Raw genomic sequence first — 23,934 nt, 5'->3', positions numbered from 1 at the left:
CCTCATTGCTGTCTACAACTACCTGAAGGGAGGTTGTAGCCAGGAGGGGTTTGGTCTCTTCTCCCAGGCAACCAGCACCAGAACAAGAGGACACAGTCTCAAGCTGTGCCAGGGGAGGTTTAGACTGGAGGTGAGGAGAAAGTTCTTCACAGAGAGAGTGGTTGGCCATTGGAATGTGCTGCCCAGGGAGGTGGTGGAGTCACCATCCCTGGAGGTGTTCAAGAGGGGATTGGACATGGCACTTGGTGCCATGGTTTAGTTAGTCATGAGGTGTAGGGTGACAGGTTGGACTCGATGATCTTTGAGGTCTCTTCCAGCCTTCTTGATTCTATGATTCTATGATTCTATGATTTGGAGAGCCATATAATATTTTGATATCTTTCATCTATAACAAACATATGCAAGAAGTGGTTTCACATCCAGAGTATCCTATATCATGAACCCACTTAAATCCTGGGAGTGCCTCAAAGTTGTTTTTTTTTTTTTTTCCATTTTGTGCCTACTGGGTCACACTAGAAGGGAAGAAGAAGCTGTTCCTACGTTACTCGGCACAAGTGCAAAGTGTTGGGTTACAGAAGAGCATGTGCAGTTATTAGAGACTGTAATACATGTATTCTTTATTTGTTATTTATTTCCAGTGAGTTCTTACTGATATATATCATATAGAAGTAGAAATATATATATAGACGTAGGTAGGTAGGTAGGTAGGTAGGTAGGTAGATAGACCGACAGACAGACAGACTGACTGACAGACAGACAGATAGATATCAGTGCTGTGTCCAGCTCTGGAGTCCTCAGCACAGGGAAGACATGGACCTGTAGGACTGGGTCCAGAGGGGAGAAAGTTGGGTTTGTTCAGCCTGGAAAAGAGTAGGCTCAGACCTTCTTGTGGCTTTCCAGTAATTAAAAGGGACTATAAGAAAGATGGGGTTGATCTTTGTAGCAGGGCTTCCTGTCACAAGACAAGGAATGATAGGTTTAAATGAAAAGAGAGGAGATTTAGACTAGATATGAGGAAATTTTTTATATTGAGGGTGGTGAAACACTGGCCTAGATTGCCCAGAGAAGTGGTAGATGATCCATCTCTGGAAACCTTTATTCAAGGTCAGGGTGGACAGGGCTCTGAGCAACCTGATCTAGTTGAAGAGGTCCCTGCTCAATGCGAGGATGTTGAACTACATGGCCCTTAAAGGTCCCTTCCCACCCAAAACTTTCTATGATTTCAGCTCAGACACCTGTTTGGGCTCCATTTCCAAGGCTTGGGTGCTCAGTTCAGAGCTGCACCTGCTTTCTTCACAAGAAGCCTACTATGGGCCAAGAAAGTTTGCTCACAGGCTATTTCCTTTGATCTACTATCACATTTAGCAATTTAAGGAATGCAAAAGGTATTATGCAAACAACCATTTAAAAATGAAATTTTAAAAACCCTGTAACATTGTTAGGAAATTCTGTCAAGTTTGATTTGTTCTGCTTTTAGCAACGATTTAAATACAGAAACCTGAAGCATTGTATAAAAGAGAATCTTATCATGCACTGATCATAGGGAACACAAACATACTTGTACCATACACTGTAAAGTAGCTTCATATTAAGTTGAATCTATAAAAACATCTGAAATGTTTTTGCAAATCTAGTAAGTCCTAGAGCAGAATTCTCTGTGCTAAGATAGTCATTATGCCACCACAGAGTGTGGTATATTTGATGTTATGCAGCTAGTTTCCATTCAGAGAAGTGCAGCTGAGCTACATTTATCATTGGATAGGTAACAACTCTACAAATAGTGTCTAAATGAATTGGTTTCTTCAGAGAGTTAGAGTAAATATCATTGTATAATATGACACTTTGTTATGAAATAATTTCTGTCTCTTATACTAATGGAGCAGGATCCTAGGTCAGATTTTTTTTATGCAGGAGAATATGGAATAGCTAAAACAGAGGAAAAGTGAGGTAGTAGAATTAAGAAAGAAGTGCTAATGAATTTCTGGGTGAGACTGCTGCATATCTCAAAGAGCTGGGGTCAGTACTTTAAGAAGTGACCATAGGTTTGGGATTTTTCCATTTCTGAAGTTCAGCTTCACGAAAGAACCTAACTATCCAAAGCTATTTGCCAAAGATCTTCACTGGGCTCTCAAAATGGACACCAAAACCCAGAAGTGACCCAAATTTAAAAGCCACATTTCCTAGTATTTACAGCACTTACAGAAAGGCAAACATAGCAATCAAGTTATCTACTTCACATCAGAGGTCAAAGAAAATGAGATAAATACATAAATAATATTAATACCTTTGAAAATGGACCCTGAAATGAAAACCATCAGTGTGTAGGGGAAAGCAGGGGCAGAGAGATCATTTGGTTGCCATTTGTTTAGTGGGATGCTGGATACTGAGCACCTTTTCAAGCCAGGTATTTATAGCAAAAGCAAATGACCATCTGGTGAAAAGTGAGCATTACAAGACAGTCAGAAAGAGCATTTTGATACAGGTGATCAAGAGGTCCATTTACTGAGTTTCTTTACCTGTAAATGGTGTTGTCCCGTTTGCTGGTTACAGCTTTTAGATCAGTGAGCTGAAGAAAGCGGTCATGGAAGTAGTGAAGGTGTAAGATGCACGCCAGGAGGAAGGAGGTGGGGATAAAGATGCGTGTGAATAGCTCAGCCACAGAAAACTGTTTTAAGCCAAGGTCTGCTAGTCTGGAAAAAAAATAGTAAGCCACTAAACCACGTTTTCACATAAAGATCTTGCCCTGAGACATTATTACAAATCCTTTGCAATAGGAAATGAGGGGATAGTACTTATATGGTTTAGGGGTTTAAAATTCTTCTAGCAGGTTTTGCAATGCAAATTTCTTGCATTTGGATTCAGTAATGTAGAGAGATTCTGTAAATATACAGAGTCAAATGAATCAACTCTTGAACCGGATGAGTTGTCTCTTGCTGAAAGTCTTGCACTGGAGATCCACTCCTGTCACATTATCTCACATATACTGAGACATGCCCAACACATCATGAGGAGGAAGAAAAACAGCCCTTCTCAAATCTACCCTTAATCTCTTCCTAGATCTTGTTCTTATGGTCAAAGAGAGAAGTATTGGCACTGTACTGGGAACAGGAGCAATGCCAAGGCTTTGGCAGCAGATGGGAGGAAATACAACTCTTTGAGCCCTTCTCACCTTCTTGCTCACCTACATTGTTACACCAATAAATCTATGGCTTCAGAGCTGAGCACTTAAAGTCAGCTAGGCCCAGGGACGGTCTCATGATATTTTTCTCCCTTAAGAAGGAATATAACTCCTACACCATTCCACCACATTGAACTCAAAAAACTCCAGAGAAGAAAAAATGAAATTGATCAACAACACTTACTTTTTTTCATCCAGGCCTGTCATGTTCTTCCACAACCCAGGGAATGACTCAAACTGGTATGTGTAGATGAAGATAAGGACCAACATTGTGTAAACAACCACTGACATCCAAAAGTACTTTAAAATCTTTCTCCACCACTCATAGTGCACCTGAAAATCACACACTAAAGATGCTGAAACAAGCTGAAGGCAAAGACACTGACAAAAATACTGATAAGACTGTAGTGGCAAACATAGATGAAGAATACTATTTTCCTTAGTTGGTCTGAAGCAAACAACAGTTACCCAGAGCAGCCACAGTTCCTTGTGATACAGCTTTTACTCCTGATGCACATGCACCCAGTGTAAAAGTCTGCTGGGACACAGCCACATGTCCACAAGGCCAGGGACAGCTACAGTCACTCAATTTCATCCCCATTAGGTAATGAAAGTCTTGAAGGAGTGGTACTCCATGCTCATTGGGATGTGGAAGCTGTGTGGACCAGCTGTCCTGGAAACTGGTGGCTAGGAAGGACATGCACAGGTCCAGAATTTTGCCACACTGTTTCCAAGGCTTCTGGTGATGTGGGGTGGTGTCCCAGAGCAGAGGAGTGCATTGTATGCATCTAATTTAAGTGCTCTTTGCCTGTCACTATAATCAAAAGCCAAAGGAAAATTACTCTTAACCCCTTCAAATGATCTTCCTATGTTGTATCTAACTGAAGATCAATCACACTGTTTATGGATCCTGTTTGCAGCTACTTTATTACCAAGTTAAAGGTATGAATCATGGTATTCAAGGCCAAAATTTACTTAACACAGTCCTCATTTACCTGGTAGAGTGCCACACAGAAGAGGAACAGCACCATATAGATGATTTTGTACATGACAATTCTACCCTCAAAGCTGACAAAGAAGAACATGCCTCCACAGACATAAATCCAGTACTTGATGAACATAGCCATCACCAGCTTCCCCAGGACTTTCATAATATCCTGTTCATCCTCATCGTCCTCTTCATCCTCCTCCTCCTCCTCCTTCTTCTCCTCCTTCTTCTCTTCTGGTTCTGGCACTTCTCCCTCTTGCAACTCCTCTTCTGCAAATACAGAGTCACATTTGGCCTCTGGCTGTTCTGGGCAGTTTTAGTAAGAATTGAAACAGGTGGAAAGTAAAATCCCTGCACACAGCACAGAAACTTAAGCCACGATATTCACAAGAGACTGGATTTCTCAGTTACACAGGCCTCCAGAGTAGTAGAAAGAGTTCTAACTTCATGTGAGCTTCACCCTGCTCCTGGAGCCATATGGTGCATATCTGCATGTCCTTACCAGGCACTTGGCTTCACTTTGTCTCAAACATGGGCAGCTATAGTAGAAAATTAGAGCCTAAGGGCTGTACAGGGGATAACAGTCAAAACAATTTCCATGGCAATACCTATACTCTCAGGCAAGACATCTTTTAAACTGGAAAACAAAGAAATCACCAGCACCACCAGAAATCTCTCATCTTGAGTTTGAACCTCTCATCTTGAGTTTCATCCTTTAGAGGATATTGTGGTTATCTCAAAAAACCACAAGTAAGAGAAAATATTAACATAAAACCAAACAAGCTTAAAAAATACAACTGCTACAGTAGCACTGCTGTTTTTCAGAGAAACTCCCACTTATCCAGCTTCTTCTGCTGTAACAGACAGAGCCCCCGCAGAAAAAACCAAGCTGATCTGCCCTATAAAGAGGTCACAATTCCCCAGCTATTAACCTTGTGAGGCTCGTGGAGGTCTGGTTAAGTAGCTCAAAAGCAAGTACATGACCAAGTATGGAGATAACATGGTTTGTTAAACTCATAGCATGTAGCTGTAATGCTTTTCTTCCTGCTGAGACATCAGCACCAAAAGGCTTGGCCACTCTTTTTGTCCCAGTCACCATGACTCTTCTCAGACTCTTTCCTTGCAAATCCATGCAGTGTCCAGGTCTGACACCGATCACATGTTTCACTGAGACAAATATTGCAATTAATCAAACAGGAAACTATCACAGCTGTTATTCTACCATTTCAGTGAGTTGAACTTCCTCAGATCATCATCCAGGGAGACAGAAAAGGGCAAGGAAGGTTTTGGGGGCACATGTTTCTATAGAAGTGTTTATGTAGAAACAAAACTTCTAAGGAATTTAGCAACTGTCTTTTTCTATGTAAACTCTTCTCCTGATGTGGTTAAGCTCTTAGGGCAATTAATCTGCTGGTTTGACTTTGGGACACAGGAGTAAACTGACCGTTTAAGGGTTCCATAACATTTCTCAAATGAGTCACTTCAATTACCTTCCAGTAAGGAGAATTCTCATTTTATTTGAATTTCTAAAGTTCAAAGGTGGTTTATTTTTATATCCTGAGAGATAGCTGCACATAGATTTATCAGTGAAAAGTGATTTATCAGTGAAAAGTGATTTATTAGTGAAGACAAAGGCCAGTGCCATCCTGGGGTGTATTAGAAGTGGTGTAGTCAGTAGGTCAAGAGATGTTCTCTTCCCCCTCTACTCTGCCCTGGTGAGGCTGCATCTCGAATCCTGTGTTCAGTTCTGGGCCCCTCAGCTTAGGAGGGACAGGGAACTGCTTGAAAGAGTCCAGCACAGAGACACAAAAATGATTAAAGGAGTGGAACATCTTCCTTATGAGGAGAGACTGAGGGAGCTGGGGCTCCTTAGCTTGGAGAATCAGAGACTAAGGGCTGACTTCATTCATATTTATAAATATGTAAAGGGTGAGTGCCAAGAGGATGGAGCCGGGCTCTGCTCAGTGATGCCCAATGACAGGACAAGGGGCAATGGGTGCAAGTTGAAGCACAGGAAGTTCCATGTAACCTGAGGAAATTTTTTTTCACTTTGGAGGTGACAGAACACTGGAACAGGCTGCCCAAGGGGCTTGTGGAGTCTCCCTCTCTGGAGATATTCAAGCCCCACCTTGGTGCCTTCCTGTGTGATCTACTCTAGATACTCCTGCCCTGGCAGGGGGGTTGGACTAGATGACTCTTCAAGGTCCCTTCCAACCCCCTAACGCTCTGTGATTCTGTGATAGATTTGGCTATGTCTTAGCTAGCTGTCATGGGTTAAACCAGAACACTATGTTCAAACAGGTATCTTGCTAATTGCTTTCAGACCTGCAGCAACTGGAACTTCTATCATGACTGAAGGACTAAATTTGATCTGGCTTTACCTTTTTCTTCATCTTCTTCACTTCCAACTTTGACCTCAGATAAAGTAGCTTCTTTTAGGCGAAGTGCTTTCTGTTCAGTGAGGTGTTGCCTAAGCAGTAGCCAGAAAGTAATTGTGAAAAGAATCTGCAAACAAAAAAATCAAAACAAAAACAACAGACTAATTGTACATCCTATGTCCTACTAATACAAACGTAAGTTTTCACTGAGTTTGCATGCCTTTGACTTCTCTGTCCCTCAGAAAATGGTGATGTCCCACTCAGATGTCAGTCTCAAAGTACAGGTTTGTGGAAGTCAAGTCATGCTGGTGTTAGGTCAATGGCTGGGCTCAATGATCTTAGAGGTCTCTTCCAACCCAAATGATTCTATGACTTCAGAAATATCCTGCATTAAACCCAATTTTATTTCATTTACACTTTTTCATTGAATAATAATTTGCCACTCTGCATCTTGCATATTTTCTTAAAGATTTTTACTTATATGGTTTGGTTCTACCCTGTTCTGTTCAGTTTTCAACTACTATCTTAAAAGTTTAATGATATTCTCATTATGTATTGATTGGTGTAATTACCATTTTTTCAGTTTTGTTCCTTTCTTCTTTTTTTCCCTCAGGGAAAAAGCACATGGAGGTGAGTGTGTTGTCATTATCAGGGTTTGGCATATCCTAAATCTTTTGAGTTAGAAAGTTTGGTGCTTAAATGCAATTATTTTTAAAATGTATGTGTGTCTTTAAGAAGATCTAGTCAACTGCACATGCCTTGCATTTGGAGCAAGTGCCAGAGTTAAGATGCCTCTTAACTGTTTCATAGAATCATAGAATTGTCAGGGTTGGAAGGGACCTCAAGGATCATCTAGTTCCACCCCCCCTGCCATGGGCAGGGACACCTCACACTAGATCAGGTTGCTCATAACCACATCCAGCCTGGCCTTAAAAACTTCCAGGGATGGGGCTTCCACCACCTCTTTGGGCAACCTGTTCCAGTGTCTCACCACTCTCATGGTGAAGAACTTCTTCCTGACATCCGATCTCAATCTACCTACTTGTAGTTTTAAGGGCTTTAAGAGATGATAATTCAGTAACAGCATGATACTTTAAAAATAAATAAATCTCTTTAATGAAGAGGGCATTTCTGTCTCTTGCAAAGAAGAAGTTAATTTAACATACTGAGACGGCCAAAATTCAGAAAACAGCACGCTGCTTATTCATCACATACACACCATCCTATCTTTATGTTCTATGAAGTCTCCACGGATTTCAGTGGTGTAGAACAAGACTGATGTACAATAAATGCAAAAAGAAAAGAAAGACAGACAGAAAGAAGGAAAGAAAGAAGGAAAGAAGGCAAGAAAGAAGGAAAGAGAAAGAAAGAAAGGAAAAGGAAAAAAGAAAAGAAAGATGAAAAGAAAAACGAAAAGAGGGGAGAGGGGAGGGGAGGGGAGAGGAGAGGGGAGGGGAGGGGAGGGGAGGGGAGGGGAGGGGAGGGGAGGGGAGGGGAGGGGAGGGGAGGGGAGGGGAGGGGAGGGGAGGGGAGGGGAGGGGAGGGGAGGGGAAAGAAAAGAAAAGAAAAGAGAGAAAAGAAAAGAAAAGAAAGAAAAGAAAAGAAAAGAGAGAAAAGAAAAGAAAAGAGAAAAGAAAAAAAGAAAAGAAAAGAAAAGAAAAGAAAAGAAAAGAAAAGAAAAGAAAAGAAAAGAAAAGAAAAGAAAAGAAAAGAAAAGAAAAGAAAAGAAAAGAAAAGAAAAGAAAAGAAAAGAAAAGAAAAGAAAAAGAAAAGAAAAGAAAAGAAAAGAAAAGAAAAGAAAAGAAAAGAAAAGAAAAGAAAAGAAAAGAAAAGAAAAGAAAAGAAAAGAAAAGAAAAAGAAAAGAAAAGAAAAGAAAAGAAAAGAAAAGAAAAGAAAAGAAAAGAAAAGAAAAGAAAAGAAAAGAAAAGAAAAGAAAAGAAAAGAAAAAGAAAAGAAAAGAAAAGAAAAGAAAAGAAAAGAAAAGAAAAGAAAAGAAAAGAAAAAGAAAAAAAGAAAAGAAAAGAAAAGAAAAGAAAAGAAAAGAAAAGAAAAGAAAAGAAAAGAAAAGAAAAGAAAAGAAAAGAAAAAGAAAAGAAAAGAAAAGAAAAGAAAAGAAAAGAAAAGAAAGAAAAGAAAAGAAAAGAAAAGAAAAGAAAAAAGAAAAAAGAAAAGAAAAGAAAAGAAAAGAAAAGAAAAGAAAAGAAAAGAAAAAAGAAAAGAAAAGAAAAGAAAAAAAAAGAAAAGAAAAGAAAAGAAAAGAAAAGAAAAGAAAAGAAAAGAAAAGAAAAGAAAAGAAAAGAAAAGAAAAGAAAAGAAAAGAAAAAGAAAAGAAAAGAAAAGAAAAGAAAAGAAAAGAAAAGAAAAGAAAAGAAAAGAAAAGAAAAGAAAAGAAAAGAAAAGAAAAGAAAAGAAAAGAAAAGAAAAGAAAAGAAAAGAAAAGAAGAAAAGAGAAAAAAGAAAAGAAAAGAGAAAAAAGAAAAAAGAAAAGAAAAGAAAAGAAAAGAAAAGAAAAGAAAAGAAAAGAAAAGAAAAGAAAAGAAAAGAAAAGAAAAGAAAAGAAAAGAAAAGAAAAGAAAAGAAAAGAAAAGAAAAGAAAAGAAAAGAAAAGAAAAGAAAAGAAAAGAAAAGAAAAGAAAAGAAAAGAGAGAAAAGAGAAAAGAGAAAAGAGAAAAGAAGAAAGAAAATCAAGCAAAGAAAACAAAGACAGACAAGAATCAAAATGTTGCACCTAGGGAAGATTAAGCAGTTCATCCATGACATGTTGGGAGCTGACAGCTGGAGACTAGTCTGGCAGAGCAGACCACATAAAAAAGTTAGTGGTATCCTGGACTGCATTAGGAGGAGCAGGCTGAAGGAGGTTCTCCTCCCACCTCTACTCAGCACTGGTGAGGCCACAATTCAAGTGCTGTGTCCCAGTACAAGAGAGAAATGAATGTACTGGAAAGAGTCCAGTTGAGTGGCCAGGAAGATGAAGGGACTACAGCATATCGATGAGGAAAGGCCGAGAGAGCTGGGATTGTTCATCCCGAAGAAGAGAAGGCTCAGGGAGAATCTCATCCAGCGTCTATAAACACCTGAAGAGGGGGCAGAAAGAGGACAGATCCAGGCTCTTTTCAGTGGTGTGCAGTGACAGGACCACAGGCAATGGGCACAACATGAATCACAGGAGGTTCCCTTTGATCATCAGGAAACATGTTTTTCCTGAGAGGGTTACCAAGAACTGGCACAGGTTGCTCAGGGAGATTGTAGTGTCTTCATTCTTAATGATATTCGAAAGACACTTACGCATGGTACTGACCAATCAGCTCTAGATGGCCCTGCCTGAATACGGGGGTTGGACCAGACAGCCTCCAGAAGTCTGTTTCAGCCTCAACCATTCAGTGGTTCTATGACATTTATGGGCTGCAGCATGTTCAGATTAAACCCCCCCACCAGACATCTGCTATTAGCTTTATAGGTGTAGCCAAATCCTCATAGATACTCAACAGTTTCCTTTTGTGACACCAGCTAGCTTTAGAAAAAACATTTGATGACATAGTTAATAAGGAAGTGTCAAAGGGGCTGACATATTAAGACAGTTAAAATTCCTTAGGGATTTACAGAGTCATTGAGAGAAAACATAGAACTTCTCTTGCAGAACACCTTGAGCTTTAGCTCTCCTACTAAACTAGCCCAACCTTCACAAGAGAAATAATACAGCACTCACTAATTTTCAAATGCATTAAGTGAAAGAAATGTTTGTCCAAAGGGCACTGCCAACAAGGAAAATCACTTTCAAAATCACCTTAAAAGGTAATTTGAAGTCACAAGGAAAGTGATTCACTTAGCACAAGGGGTGCAGTGCCAACTAGATGCAATCTCTGAGCCCTTCTTGTGTATTCTAGGAAACAACTTCCTGTTTATGCTCATTCTCTCTCCCAGATGTAAACCTGCCAAAGAAAATGCATTTTGTAGGTCTCTCAAGACATCAAAGGTCAACAAGTTCTCTTGTTTCTGACCTGAATTGGATTCAGTTCATGCTGCTTCAGACATGAGGATAAAGAATTAAAACCCAGTCATAACTGTGTGGGGCTGCTTGTGCCAAATCATAAGGGAGGGAGTAGTACTGGCAACTGCAATGACATCACAGTTCCAGCTGCCATCAGATTCAGAGAATGACCTGACATCCCATAGGTCAAATCAAATCACACCTAGTTTTTGCAGCCAGTTTATAAAACCAAACAACTGAGTGACTTCCACCTACTAAGAATTTTCTGCAGAATTGCCAGGAAAACCCACAAAGATGCCTGAAACATTTAGTTTGGTATCAGCTTAAAAAGCAAGAAGCAATTTCTTAAACTCTATTTTTAATGTCTTATCCTTCATTGTAGAACTGCTACTGAACACTTTAAGAATTCTCAAAGAAATCCTTAGAGATCCATATTTTTATCACAATATGTTTTGTGGTTTCATGGATAAATCTCAGCTGTTTGCAACACCTACCTTTGAAGCCAACTCCCCAGGTTCTTTTCTTTCTAAAAAGCCAGACACTTGAGGAAGTTCATCATTCCTGAGCTCAATACTCCATATATACTGCAATGTCAACAGTAAATTTCCATAGAAAACCATGAAAGGTGAACTGATCATGGCGTATTTCCTCCGGTCCCGAATCATCCACAGTGTGCAAGACCAGATCAGCAACACAAACGTCAGCCAGCTGTGATATGTGATACTCCATGCCTTGGGGAAGGAAGGAAGAGAGGTAAATATATTTACCTTCAGGAACAACATTGATTCCAGTTACGCTTAGTTTATGCTTCTCTACTTAGGGCACACCTTCATTATCTTGAAACTCTCACCCATATTAATCAGTTACTGGGCCAGCTAGAGTAAACCCCCTGGAAAACATTCAGAAAATGGATTCCTGAAGAGTCCACAGCTGAGGATGAACTCTGCTTGGTGCTCTGGCTGCACCTTGTTAAGGTTTATAAACGGATTCATTGCTTGAGGCCATATATGAAATACTGGGTCCAGTTGTGGGCTCCCCAGTTCAATAGAGATGGAGAACTACTGGACACAATCCAGTGGAGCACTATGAGAACGTTGAGGGGACTGGAGCATCTCTCTGATGAGGAGAGGCTCTGAGACCTGGAACTGTTTAGCCTGGAGAAAGGAAGACTGAAAGGGTATCTTGTCAATGCTGATCAACGTCTAAAGAGGATGGCCCAGATTCTTTTCAGTGGTGGTCAGCAACAGAACAAGGGGCAACAGGCACAAACTGGAACACAGGAGGTTCCATCTGAACATAAGGATAAGCTTCTCTCCTGTGAGGGCCTCAGAGCACAGGACCAGGCTGCCCAGAGAGGTTGTAGAGTCTCCTCTGGAAACATCCCAAACCTGCCTGGGACACTGTGACCCTGGGTAAATTGCTCAGAGTGACCCTGCTTTAGCAGAGGAGTTGGACTAGAAGATCTCCAGAGGTCACTTGAAACTTTATGCAAAGAAGCAGCAGCCAAGCTAATTTGTTTTACCATGTAAAATTGGGCCACAAAGCTGTTATGGTTAATGTCATCACAGCTGAAACCTTTCCAAACCATTAAAACCAAAGCTTGCATTGGGAATATATAGAGAGATCTAATCATTCTGCTGAAAACTTGCAGATCAAGGTATTTGCAACAAGTGGACTTCAAAGCAAGCAACAACATGAGAAAGACAAATAAAAGTTGTATGTAAAATCTTGCTTGGAACAAAGTTGTGTTTTCCTTGAGACCTTTCTGTGTTCGATCTAGAAAACCAGGCTTTACAGATTTTTTCTTCTCAGAGAGCAACTGGATGCAGTCAACCTGAAATAGGAACTATATTTTTAAAATGTACTCAATTTACTGCATTTCTATGAAATGCTTTAATTTTGTAGGCATATTTCTGAGCAGAGCAAAAGCATGACAAGCCTGCTTATGCAGAACCTTGGGAGGCAATAGAAAACTGAACCCCAGTGGTCTTCTGACATTCAAGAGGCAGCAAAACCCAGGGCTCCCCATCCTGGAAGCATGATGCTTTGCCCAGAATTGTACATGTTGCCTTATTCACAGACCTATATATATATGGAGGGATTATGCATTAATAATCAAAAATGGACCCCAAATGCTGCCATATTGGTATTTTCTAGCCCTGATGCAAACCTTTATGAAAGCCAACTGATGGAAGCACATTTATTTGTAAAATCAGCAGCGTTTTGGGGGGTTGTCACGCTTCACTACTTACCATCATAGCTATCAGAGCACAAATATAACTTTGTTTCATGATGAATTGGAACACAGAGACCAGGGCATGCAATTTAACATTTTCTTTTTCCTCCTGAGTAACTTCCTCTTCTTCCTCTTCCTCTTCCTCCTCCTCCTCCTCCTCTTCCTTTTCTAAGTAGAAAAGAAATTCTTATTTGCAATTCCTACTGGTCTAAAAGTCACACATGCATTCTCTTCTGGGAAAATTTCACTTGTAATCACTCTGATAACTCATCGGTCTTGAGCCAACTCAAGACGGCAGCCAAAGAAAAAATGAGATCTGAGCACAGTAAACCAACAATCACTGTGTTGGTAACGTATTTTGGATAGTATACAAAAATTATCAACTGGCCAGCCATCATTGTAAGGCAATGGCAATTATTTAGCTTCAACAAACCAAAGAGCTTACCAAAATGAGAGTAAATTTAAAAGGCATTGCCTGGACAAACAGAAGAAGAAAAATTATGGAAATAAGGGCAATTCCCAGGCAATTCACTACCTGACATATCATCTGATGGTTCCCATTTGTACTGTGGTGTTGAGTACATGTCTGCTTTGGCTGGACCGTTCTCTAAGGGCAGTGCTGGGTGGATGGTGTGGTAGTCTGCAGGGCTTCCATTCACCGTGACCAGCAGCACCTGCCAGGACAGTGGAGAGTGGCACTGCATTTAGGATGGTTCATATGAGAACATGACTCCTACTTCTGTTTGACTACTATTGGATTGACAGTGTTAAAGGAGCTTAATGAGTAACTGCAGGCTGCCCAGAGAGGTGGTGGATGTTCCATCCCTGGAACCATTCCAGGTCAGGTTGAACTGGGCTCTGAGCAAACTGATCTAGTTGAAGATGTCCCTGCTCACTGCAGGGGGGCTGGACTAGATGACCTTTAAAGGTCTCTTCCAACCCCAAGGACTCTGTGACTATATGAAATTAATGTTAATCATGTTGCATGCAAAAGTACTGCATAGCAGCTTCCCGAATTAACTGTTGTTAGCATTTTTATGCATGCAGTATTGGTGGAATTACAGATCTGTTTCAGTGAAGTTCTTTAGCAAACAGTAAAATTCTTCCGAAACCTTGAACTTCTGCAAATATTTCCTTGAAAAACTAGCAAGTTGTGGTTTTTTTTTCACATTCCCAGAATGTAATATTGCATTAAGTAGCACCTCAATTTACACACAAGCAGTCTGAAAAGGAATAAAAATGTGGATACACAAGCAAAAGCAGCCAAATTTCTGCAGTCAGCTGAGCCACAGAATCATTGAATCATTTTGATTGGAAAAGACCTCTAAGATCTTTGAGTGCAACCATCAACCTACTACCACCATGCCCATTAAACCATGTCACAAAGTGTCATGCCTACATGCTCTTTGAACGCCTCCTGGGACAGTGACTCTCCCTGGGAAACATATTCCAATGTCTGACTACTCTCTCTGTAAAGATTTTTTTTCCTAATATCCAATGTAAACCTCCCCTGGCACAATTTCAGGCCATTTCCTCTCATCCTACCACCTGATGCTAGGGAGAAGAGATTGACCCCCACGTCACTGCAACCTCGATTCAGGTAGTTGTAGAGAGTAATAAGGTCTCCTCTCAGCCTCCTCTTCTCCAGACTTAAACAATCCCGGTTCCCTCAGTCAAGTCTTCTTAGGACTTGTTCTCTAGACACAGAATCACAGAATTGTCAGGTTTGGAAGGGACCTCAAAGGTCATCCAGTTCCAACCCTCCTGCCACGGGCAGGGACACCTCACACTAGACCCTTCACCAGCTTTGTTGCCCTTCTCTGGACATGCTCAATCTTCTTGTAGTGAGGGGCCCAAAACTGGCCATGGTACTTGTCTATTTGCATGCTCCCGGCCTGTCCTACCAAAGAAATTAAACAGAAAGAAAAAATAGCGTAAAGGTAGAGTAAGTTAACACACCCACAGCTGGGGAAGGCTAAGGTTGACCATATGACTGAGTGCACAAGCAGTAGCTCAGTGATCCCATCTTCAGCCATCCTGCCTTCTCCTGCTTGAAATGGCTTTTTACAGCCAAGCTAGGAAAGTACCATTAAATCCATCTCCTGCATTTCAGTTTAAGGCTGTAACCAAAAATTCGTCCTCTGTCTCAGGCAAACCAACACATCTCTATTTTCAGACTTTAGCTCAAGTAGTTAGGAAAGCAATGGTTATAAATTACTTTCAAGTTTACATTATTACTAGTGAGATCTATATTTGCTGCCATCAATGAAAACAGCTGAGGTACTTAAACTGTGGTAGTTTTTATAGGACAAGAGGAAGTGGCCTCAACTTGCACCAGGGGAGGTTTAGGTTGGATATTAGGAAATACTTAATCACCAGAAGGGTTATCAAGCCTTGGATCAGGCTGCCTAGGGATCTGGTGGAGTCCCCATCCATGGAGGCATTTAAAAGCCATGCAGATATGGTGCTGAGGGACGTGGTTTAGTGGTGACATGACAGTGCTGGATTAATGGTTGGACCTGATGATCTTAAAAGTCTCTTGCAACCAAAATGATTCCACTATTCCAGAATTCTGTGGATTATTGTTATTGATGCCACATTTATGCCACTTGGCAGTACTAATTCAACACTTTTTTTTTTTTTTTTTAATTTCTTTGTGACTTGAATTTCATCCCTTGTGCTTGTTTGGATGATTGCTTCAGCAACCACAATTACAAGTATCTCTCACACTGGCAGAAATTCACATCCCATGGGTTACTGATGGCAGTACATGCTGAAGCCTGCTTAGGCTATGAGACAGGAACACATTTTGCCTGCTGAAACTATAAGCAGCCATGTGCAGGCTGTTTTTGAGTAATATTTGGGTTGTGTTCACTTCTATTCAGCAGCTACACCAAGGCCAGCCTGTGGAGCATATTCAGGACTGATCATAGCTGCTCCCAAAGTTAATCTTTATCTCCATTCTTCTGTGTATGCTGAAAAGAGGAGATGCTTCTGCTCTCAGAGTCTGCTAGGGTCTACAGCAGTCAAGAGAAATGGCTCATTTGCTGTCACTTGAAACAAAGACTTGGATTTTCTATCATCTGCAAATTTGTGTGTTGTCAGTTGTGCTTCACAGCCTCAGAATTTCAACACAAATGAAAGATAAAACCTAACAATAGCAGAGCAAAGAAGCTAAATCAAGTTTAAAGATGATTTGCATTAGAAAGCATATTTTGATATCTTATTGAAATCCAATGACATAGCAAAGATTGTTTGCCAGTTGGTACTACTACAAGCACTTTAGCTTCAAATTATCAATTTGAGGGCTGCCCAGTGGTTTCTCAGTGCATTAATTAAGGAAGCAAAAGACAATTTTATTCAGGCTAATTACAACTATATGGTAAACTATATACATGTTAAACAGCAGGCTGTTACGGTTTGAAGGGGGAACTTTAGCCTAGATCCTGACCTACAGACCTAAAGTAAAATAAATTACCATTGGATGTAAAAGAAAAATAATGATAAGGTCTATATTATTCATTGACTTGCTAATGGACATATAGAGTAGTGGAATAAACATTTTTTTTCTCTTTTCTTCTTCTGTCGCTTCTGCTTGCAACTCCTCTCTCTTCCATGGCCTTGCCAGGGGTATCTCTGTTTTGACTACTGTGTGGGGTAACAGGCAGGAGGGAGGGAGTGGGAGGGGTCCATGCAGAGGGATCTGAGGAATTTCTGTGTTGTTTATAAATTGTAAATATATATATATATAAACAACATATATTGTGTATTTTGTACATATTTGTTTTATTTCCTATTTCTAGATTTTAGTTTGCTTGTAAATGCAGCTTCATTTGCTTCCAATCCCAAACTGAGCTGGCCTGGCAATTTTATTTTTGGGGGGTAGTTTCTCCAAAGTAGTTGTGTGTGTGGGGGGGGGTAATTTAAACCCACCACACATGCTAACCACAATAAAGCAGTTTTTAAAGTGTCATCTAATGTTTTATCTGTATATATATATATCGGTGTGATCCATGTTTACACACAGGAAGAAGAATTACAACATCACAAACACTAGTAGTATACTAACATCCGATGGCTTGTATTCATCTTGGGTCATTGACAGAAGCTGCAAAAAGCAATGCAAGGACAAATTATTAAAGAAGCACAGCTCAAGCATTAATAAGTTTAACTTTTTGAACACAGGCATGCACTTTTGCTGACTTTTTGCAGGTTTGCACTAAGAAATTCTGAAGGAATTCTTAAAAAGCCAGCAGAATTGTACACAAGGCCCCACAAAACGACATTTGGTGTGCCATAGCATTGACATAACTTTAGGGGGGTACAGCAAAATTGAGAGTGTTGCATTGAAATTTTAGATACTAGAACAAAGAATTAATCAGTATGACATTATACTGATTAACTGCTTTCTAATGATCCAATGCTTAAAAACAACGTTTTTAAATGATCATTAGAATTACTGTAATTACAAGACATACTCCAAAAGAACCTTTCCTACTAATGTAAAATGTGATACTTGATTAATTTTCCAGCTCATTTATCATCACGACTATTACAGTAGAGTTCTTTGGGCTTGAGTAGATGTGGCTCAACAATGTTTGTACATCCCAGGCTTGTCTGCAACTCATGAAACGAGGTTTTGCACTGCAGATAGCAGAAAGCAGGACCTTTCCAGGTGCTTTAATACCAACTGCCTTAACTGCTCTGCTATAAATATCCAGCAAAGATACCAGTATGCTTGGAGGAAGAGAAGCTGGCAGTGTGAACTAGAAATCACAAGGCAGATCAGATCTTTACATCAGGATTTAGCTCCATCACAGAATTTCTAGCTGCTTTGCACAAAGATAACCTCACGCCAAAAGCCTGGCCCTAAATGTTCTAAATGCAGAAGCCAACAACACAGAGCATGATTTTCTTTAGTTTCTTATTAATTTCTACAAAATATATTCCTTTACTTCCTTATTAATTTTTACAAAATATATTCCTCTTCTGCCACACAGCCTTGATATTTGTATCTGATTTACACAATCACACAGTAAGATCTTCTTACTTGCAACCTATATAATGCTGTTTCCCTTAATTTCAATGTAACTGGGATAAAATTAGCTGACTGAAATATAATTATGCAGAAACCCTTCCCCCTCCAGCCTTACTTTTCTCTCATCAGTTGTATAGTGGCTTGCATACCACAGACTGCGTCTTCTCTCTGCTGTCATTGGGACTGGGCTGCAGGCTAGTTCTTTGTCATCTTCCCTGCTAACAGATTTCTCTTCACCAGGCATCTGCTAAACAATACAAATAACAAGACCAGTTATAGCTCTGTAAATAACCATCTTACCAGGGGAATGTAAAGTTTCCCCTAACTGATGCTCCCTCTGCAAAGTATGTCTCTGAAGCATCTTTTAGTAGCACTCCATCCATTATAGGTAACTCTTACTGAGATGACTTCTTCAGAAATGATGACAAAGCTATTCTGTAACTCCTAGTCATAGAATCACAGAATCATTAAGATCATCAAGTCTAACTGTAACCCAACTAAACTATATCCTGAAGCACCACATCTACAGGCTTCTTGAACACATTTAGGGATGGTGACTCCACCACCTCCACGGACACCCTGTTCCAGCACTTCACCACTCTTTAAATAAGGAATTTTTTTCCAAATATCTAACCTAAACTTTCCCTGGCACAACCTAATCCCATTTCCTCTCATCCTATCACTAGTTGCTTGGGAGAAGAGACCAAGTCAGCCTCACTCCAACCTCCTTTCAGGGAGTTGTAGAGAGCAGTAAGGTCTCCCCTTAGTCTTCTCTTCTCCAGATTAAACAACCCCAGTTCCCTTATCCGTTCCTCAGATGACACGGCCTCCAAACCTCTCACCAGTCTTGCTGCTCTTCTCTGGACACCCTCCAGGACCTCAACATCACACAGAGGAGCTAACCTAACTCACTGATCCATGCCTCAATATGTAACAAAGCAGTCCATGCTGGTCACCCATCTAGGCTCATCTAGTCTTGCTTTTGAGTCAAACCATAAAGACACTTGTGTGTGCTCATGCTCACATGTAAGGTGAGATGACTGGAAAAAGCCAGTATGGATTTACCTAGAACAACCTTCTTTATGCTGAAACACCTGTCTGAGTGGATGAAGAGAGAGCTATGGATGCTCCTCAGGGACTGGTACTATTCGGTATCTTCAAAACTATCTGGATGGAAGTACACACACACAAAGTTTGTGAATGCCACTTGAAATGGGAGGTGAGGTAGATGGTCTGGAAGGAAGATCCACCATAGAGGGATAGGCTAGAGATGAGCCAACAAGAATGCACAAGGTTTAACAAAGATCAAGTCCTGCATCTGGAATAAACCCCAAAGTCGTAAAGGCTGTGGATAGATTGTGTGGGAAGCAGCTCTGTGGAATAGGCTCAGGAGGTCCTGGTGCACAACAAGCTGAACATGAGCCAGCAGTGAACTTCGGCAGCAATGAAGGCAAACATGTGCTGGACTGCATCAGCAAGAGAACTGCCAGCAGATCAAAGGAGGTGATTATTCCACTGTACCTGGCAAGTGTCAGGCCATACCTGCAATTCAGTTCTGGCATCCCCCAGTTCAAGAGAGACAGAGAAAATCTGGAGAGGGTCCAGCAGAAAACTGCCAAGATTATTAGAGGGTTGGAGAAGCTCAGGGATGCAGGAATTTGGATTTTCTCAGCCTTCCAATACCTGGATTGTAACTGTAGAGAAGACAGAGGTACTCTTCTCACAGGGATGCACAGGGATGAACAAGAGGCTAAGGGCATAATTTCCTTCAGGAAAATGCCTTCTGGATATATAAAAAAATAATCACAGGCATTGGCTGCTGTTGTTGGAAATATCCAAGATTTGGTGCTGGATAACTTCATCTAAGGTTCTGCTCTCACAAGAAGTTACATCAGATGATCTCCAGACTGTTCTGTGACTGTGATTCTCTCTTTCTCAATCTCTGACAGAAACCATTACTACCACATGGAAGAGTATTGCTGACACATGGGTCTTAACTCCATCTTAATTCCATGGCCCAGCAGAGGCATGGGGCCTCTCAAACAGACCTAACATGGGTGTCATTACAGCACAGTGACAAGTGGGAGACCTTACATATACCACCTACATAAACCACGCTAGGTTACATCTCCTCTTCAAGTTCCTCCAGGATTCTTCCTGTACTGTGCCTCTTGCTCCTGCAATCTTGACCTTCCCAGCTAAGTTGTCACAAAGCAGCAAAACCTTGTTGTTCATACCAGTGGGTGGAGGAAGCTCAACTATGTGGTTCTGAAATGAGGAAGGAGGTGCTCTAGATTCAGTGGACTGCATGTGAAAGCTGGGAGCACCTCCAGCACAGTGTTGCTTACCAAGACTCACTGTCACTGGAATACCATCAGAGAGAAGCTACCACTACTGAAGTTCCTCTGCTTTCTGCCCAGTTTCTCATTTTGAACCTTACACCTTAACCTTACTTTTAATTTTTGTTACTATTTGCCTTCTCTACTTAGTTTTCTTGTTTCTCCTCTCCTTCCAGACTTCAATGTAGTTTTCAGATTTTTGGTTCATTTTTTAGTTTCAGGGTGACAGAGCACTGGAACAGGCCACTCAGAGAGGCTGTGGAGTCTCCTTCTCTGGAGAGATTCCAAACCTGCCCGGATGTGTGCAGCCTGCTCTGGGTGACCCTGCTTTAGCAGGGGGGTTGGACTGCATGATCTGCATAAGTCCATTCCAACACCCACTATTCTGTGATTCTGTGATGGAAATAAATATTTAAAAATTCAGAGGAAGGGACGCAAGAACATAAAGTGAATATTATGGAATAATAATAGTAGTGGCTATTCCATTGTCCTATCCATTAATGCCTGGATATTGATCTCAAAGCTAGTAGGAATGGTGAGGATTGAAGGTACATTTATCCATGCTTTTAAAAGTACTGTTTTTAAAAAACAAAACAAAAAACAACAACAATAACAAAAAACACAACACACAATAAATCTGTTTTCCTATGTGAAAAAGTGCTCTAGTATTAAATGCACACAGACATGATCCAAGCTAGAGGAGGGTAGATTTACATTAGATGTTAGGAAGAAATTCTTCACCATGAGAGTGGTGAGACACTGGAACAGGTTGCCCAAAGAGGTGGTGGAAGCCCCATCCCTGGAAGTTGTTAAGGCTGGGCTGGATGTGGCTCTGGGCAACCAGATCCAGTGGAAATTGTCCCTGCCCATGGCAAGGGGTTTGGAACTAGATGATCCTTGAGGTCCCTTCCAACTGACAATTCTATGATTCTAACAAGGAATAAAAAATGCTTGTGTCAGGTTCTGCATTGCTGTTGAATTTAACAAAGCTCAACAAACACTGAATTACCACAATGTAAGATACATCTCCTATCTCTCCTCACAATCTCCACCAGTATCAACTGTTTAGCAAGTGCTGAGCAAATCCTCAGTCATACAGCTGTGAAGTCTTGCTTCACAAAACAACCCCCATTCAGCAAAGTACAACCACTGCTTGTGGAACCTGGAAGCTGGGGCAAGATCTTAGTGACTTCAGTAGGACTCAAGTGGAAGTTCAGGAATTTGGTGAGCTGCAGCCAAAATACAGGTCACATAGCAGCTTGAGTAGTGTTATTCTGAACTTACCCTGTGATTCTCTACAAAAAGAATGGTCAAGTCAACTAATTGTCATATTTTATTTCAGCATGAATGTCCTGTTTGTAGGAATGAAACTTTTTCTCCTGACCATTCTGTTCTTTCTACTTAGCAGATACTTTTATTGCTGCTTCACATGAAGTCTTAAAACACTGATTTTTGGTTTGCAACAGAAATACCCATCTGCCCTGACACTTGCTGTTTAACTTAAACTCTATCTGCTGCCAACAAAGAGATCCCTCATGGTGTAAAAGATAATTTTTGTCTGAACTCGAGGTGTTTCAAAGGCAGGCTCCCAAATTAGGCTGTTAGTGGGAACTAGCCAGTGGTAAGTGTTCTCCTTGCTTATGCAAAATCAGCTGATATGATTAAGAATAAATTAGGATGTTGGGCAGAGGTCTGCAAAGCTACCCATGGGAACAGGACATCCAAACATCCTATCTGGTTTTGAAGCTCTCTCCATTCCATTCCTAAAAGTAAGGTCCTATTTTTTTAAGTCTTGACTTAGATAAGCAATGGTTATTAATTTAGTTTTGCTTCTCAGGGGCAATGGTAGCACATTTCACATATGATTGGGTATTTAGATTTGATTGTGAAAGAGCATTCCTAGCCAAACTGTAAGATGAAATAAACTGCTTCTCTGTTTAAAATATTTGTGACTGCCATTTGAAACTTTAATATTAATGTGGGCCATAAAGAGTTTGGCACCAGGGTGACCAAAATAATACCAAAAGTCATAAGATATAGACAATGATTTTAGTCACATATTTTTAACTTAAGAGAGCACAGGGAAGGGTAGGAAATCTTGTTTACTCTTTCTCAGAAGGAGAAGTCAGAAAACACAGTACTAGTCCCATGCTTACAACTTGTGAGAGTCCTTTGACTTGTCTAATTGTGGTGGTACAATTCCACCACACTCCTGGGCTGCTTGGTACAGGTTGCGACTCCTCACTGTGGGCCACACAGCAACCCACTGGGGAAACACAGATTGTGAAAGGCAGTGCTCCAGAGCATTAAGGCATTCCCTTAATAACATATCTGGCTCCTGCCTTCCCTGTTACTCTGGGAACGATAACCTCCTGCAGTGGATCACAGTACTGAGGCACCCTCTTGGCTGTCTGACTCCTATTCCCCTCCTTACTGTCTTGGATGTTCACTTAATCATCTTGTGTACAACCTTATCCACTCATACTTGGGTCATGGCCCAGAAAGGGGATAGCAGGAGCCCAAGGTCCAGTAAGCTATGGACATGCACAACTGATGGAAAAAACCCAGGACCCTCAAGCTCCAGACATGCACAGATCAGAATATTGCAACACTCAAGTTAGTCTGAAATGGAAAAAGGACCTGACAAAAGTCAGTTATCTTAGTCCCTATAAATAGTGTTCAAATATAAGGCTCTTGGAGAATTTCTGGATCTCAACAGGCTGCATCCAGCATCTTCCTGGAGCTGGGATACCTCTCAGGACCACCTTCCAACAACGTAGACACAAGGCCAGGGTGAGACCATCTACTCAAGACTGAACTCCTACACAATGAGAAATGCAACTGTGCTATATTTACTCTAAACTAAAAGAGGGAGATTTTGGCTAGAGTCTACCCTCTTTTACCCACCTCTCTACATGTCTGAGTGACTGATTTTATGTCTTTGCTTTTCCAGGTGTGGACATCTACACATTTCAATAGCCAGATATTTCTGTTTCTGTATGTTCTGTGTGTATGCATATACATGTGCTTTGGTTGGAGATCCCTTGTAGGAAGTTAGTGTGGATCTTGTCATTCTTGACCTGTAATTAAATTGCTGTTTTACTAAACTACTTGCTGCATTAAGTGCTGCTAAAATCAAAGTTTGACTTTTTCTTGTTGTTGTTGATAAATATTGAATTGCTGATAAACCAAACGGTGTCAAACATACTCGTGACACTCAGTCTTCCAGGTCTTCCACTACAGAATCACAAAATCACAGAATGACAGAATTATTGGGGCTGAGATCATGAAGTCCAGCCTATGACTTAACACCACCACATCAACCAGACCATGTCACTGTGTGCCACATCCAGTCTTTCCTTAAACACCTCCAGGGATGGTGACTCCACCACCTCCCTGGGCAGTCCATTCCAGTGCCTGATTACCCTTTCCATCAGGAAGTGCTTCCTAACATCCAACCTAAACCTCCCCTGGCACAGCTTCAGGCCATTCCAGGCCATGCCCTCTCATCTTGTCACAAGTTGCCTGGGGCTTCCCCCACCTTACTACAACTTCCCTTCAGGTAGTTGTACAGTGTGATAAGGTCTCCCCTAAGTCTCCTCTTCTCCAGGCTAAACAACCCCAGCTCCCTCAGCCTCTCCTCATCAGACTTTCCCTCCAGTCCCTTCACCAGTCTCATTGCTCTCCTCTGGACCCTCTCCAGCACCTCAATATCCTTTTTGAAGTGAGGGGCCCAGAACTGCACAACAGTACTCGAGGTGAGGCCTCACCAGTGCCGAGTGCAGGGA

General features: G+C 40.9%; 1 protein-coding gene across 1 annotated transcript in view; it reads right to left on the bottom strand.

The window, feature by feature from the left end:
* PIEZO2 (piezo type mechanosensitive ion channel component 2) overlaps window positions 1-23,934 on the bottom strand; it is a 137,662-nt gene that overhangs the window by 87,463 nt on the left and 26,265 nt on the right. The window contains exons 3-11 of the mRNA XM_054381538.1: window positions 17,923-18,054; window positions 16,839-16,877; window positions 13,305-13,443; window positions 12,786-12,937; window positions 11,028-11,264; window positions 6,548-6,671; window positions 4,174-4,436; window positions 3,363-3,511; window positions 2,517-2,690 (exon numbers count right to left, since the gene is read on the bottom strand). Of these exons, the coding sequence (XP_054237513.1) occupies window positions 2,517-2,690; window positions 3,363-3,511; window positions 4,174-4,436; window positions 6,548-6,671; window positions 11,028-11,264; window positions 12,786-12,937; window positions 13,305-13,443; window positions 16,839-16,877; window positions 17,923-18,054 (1,409 nt within the window). The remainder of the gene's footprint in view (window positions 1-2,516; window positions 2,691-3,362; window positions 3,512-4,173; window positions 4,437-6,547; window positions 6,672-11,027; window positions 11,265-12,785; window positions 12,938-13,304; window positions 13,444-16,838; window positions 16,878-17,922; window positions 18,055-23,934) is intronic.

Source organism: Indicator indicator, chromosome 6 (genome assembly GCF_027791375.1).
Source record: "Indicator indicator isolate 239-I01 chromosome 6, UM_Iind_1.1, whole genome shotgun sequence".
Classification (NCBI taxonomy): domain Eukaryota; kingdom Metazoa; phylum Chordata; class Aves; order Piciformes; family Indicatoridae; genus Indicator; species Indicator indicator.
Note: the sequence above shows the minus strand (reverse complement) of the source record. Positions and strands in the feature narration are given on the sequence as shown.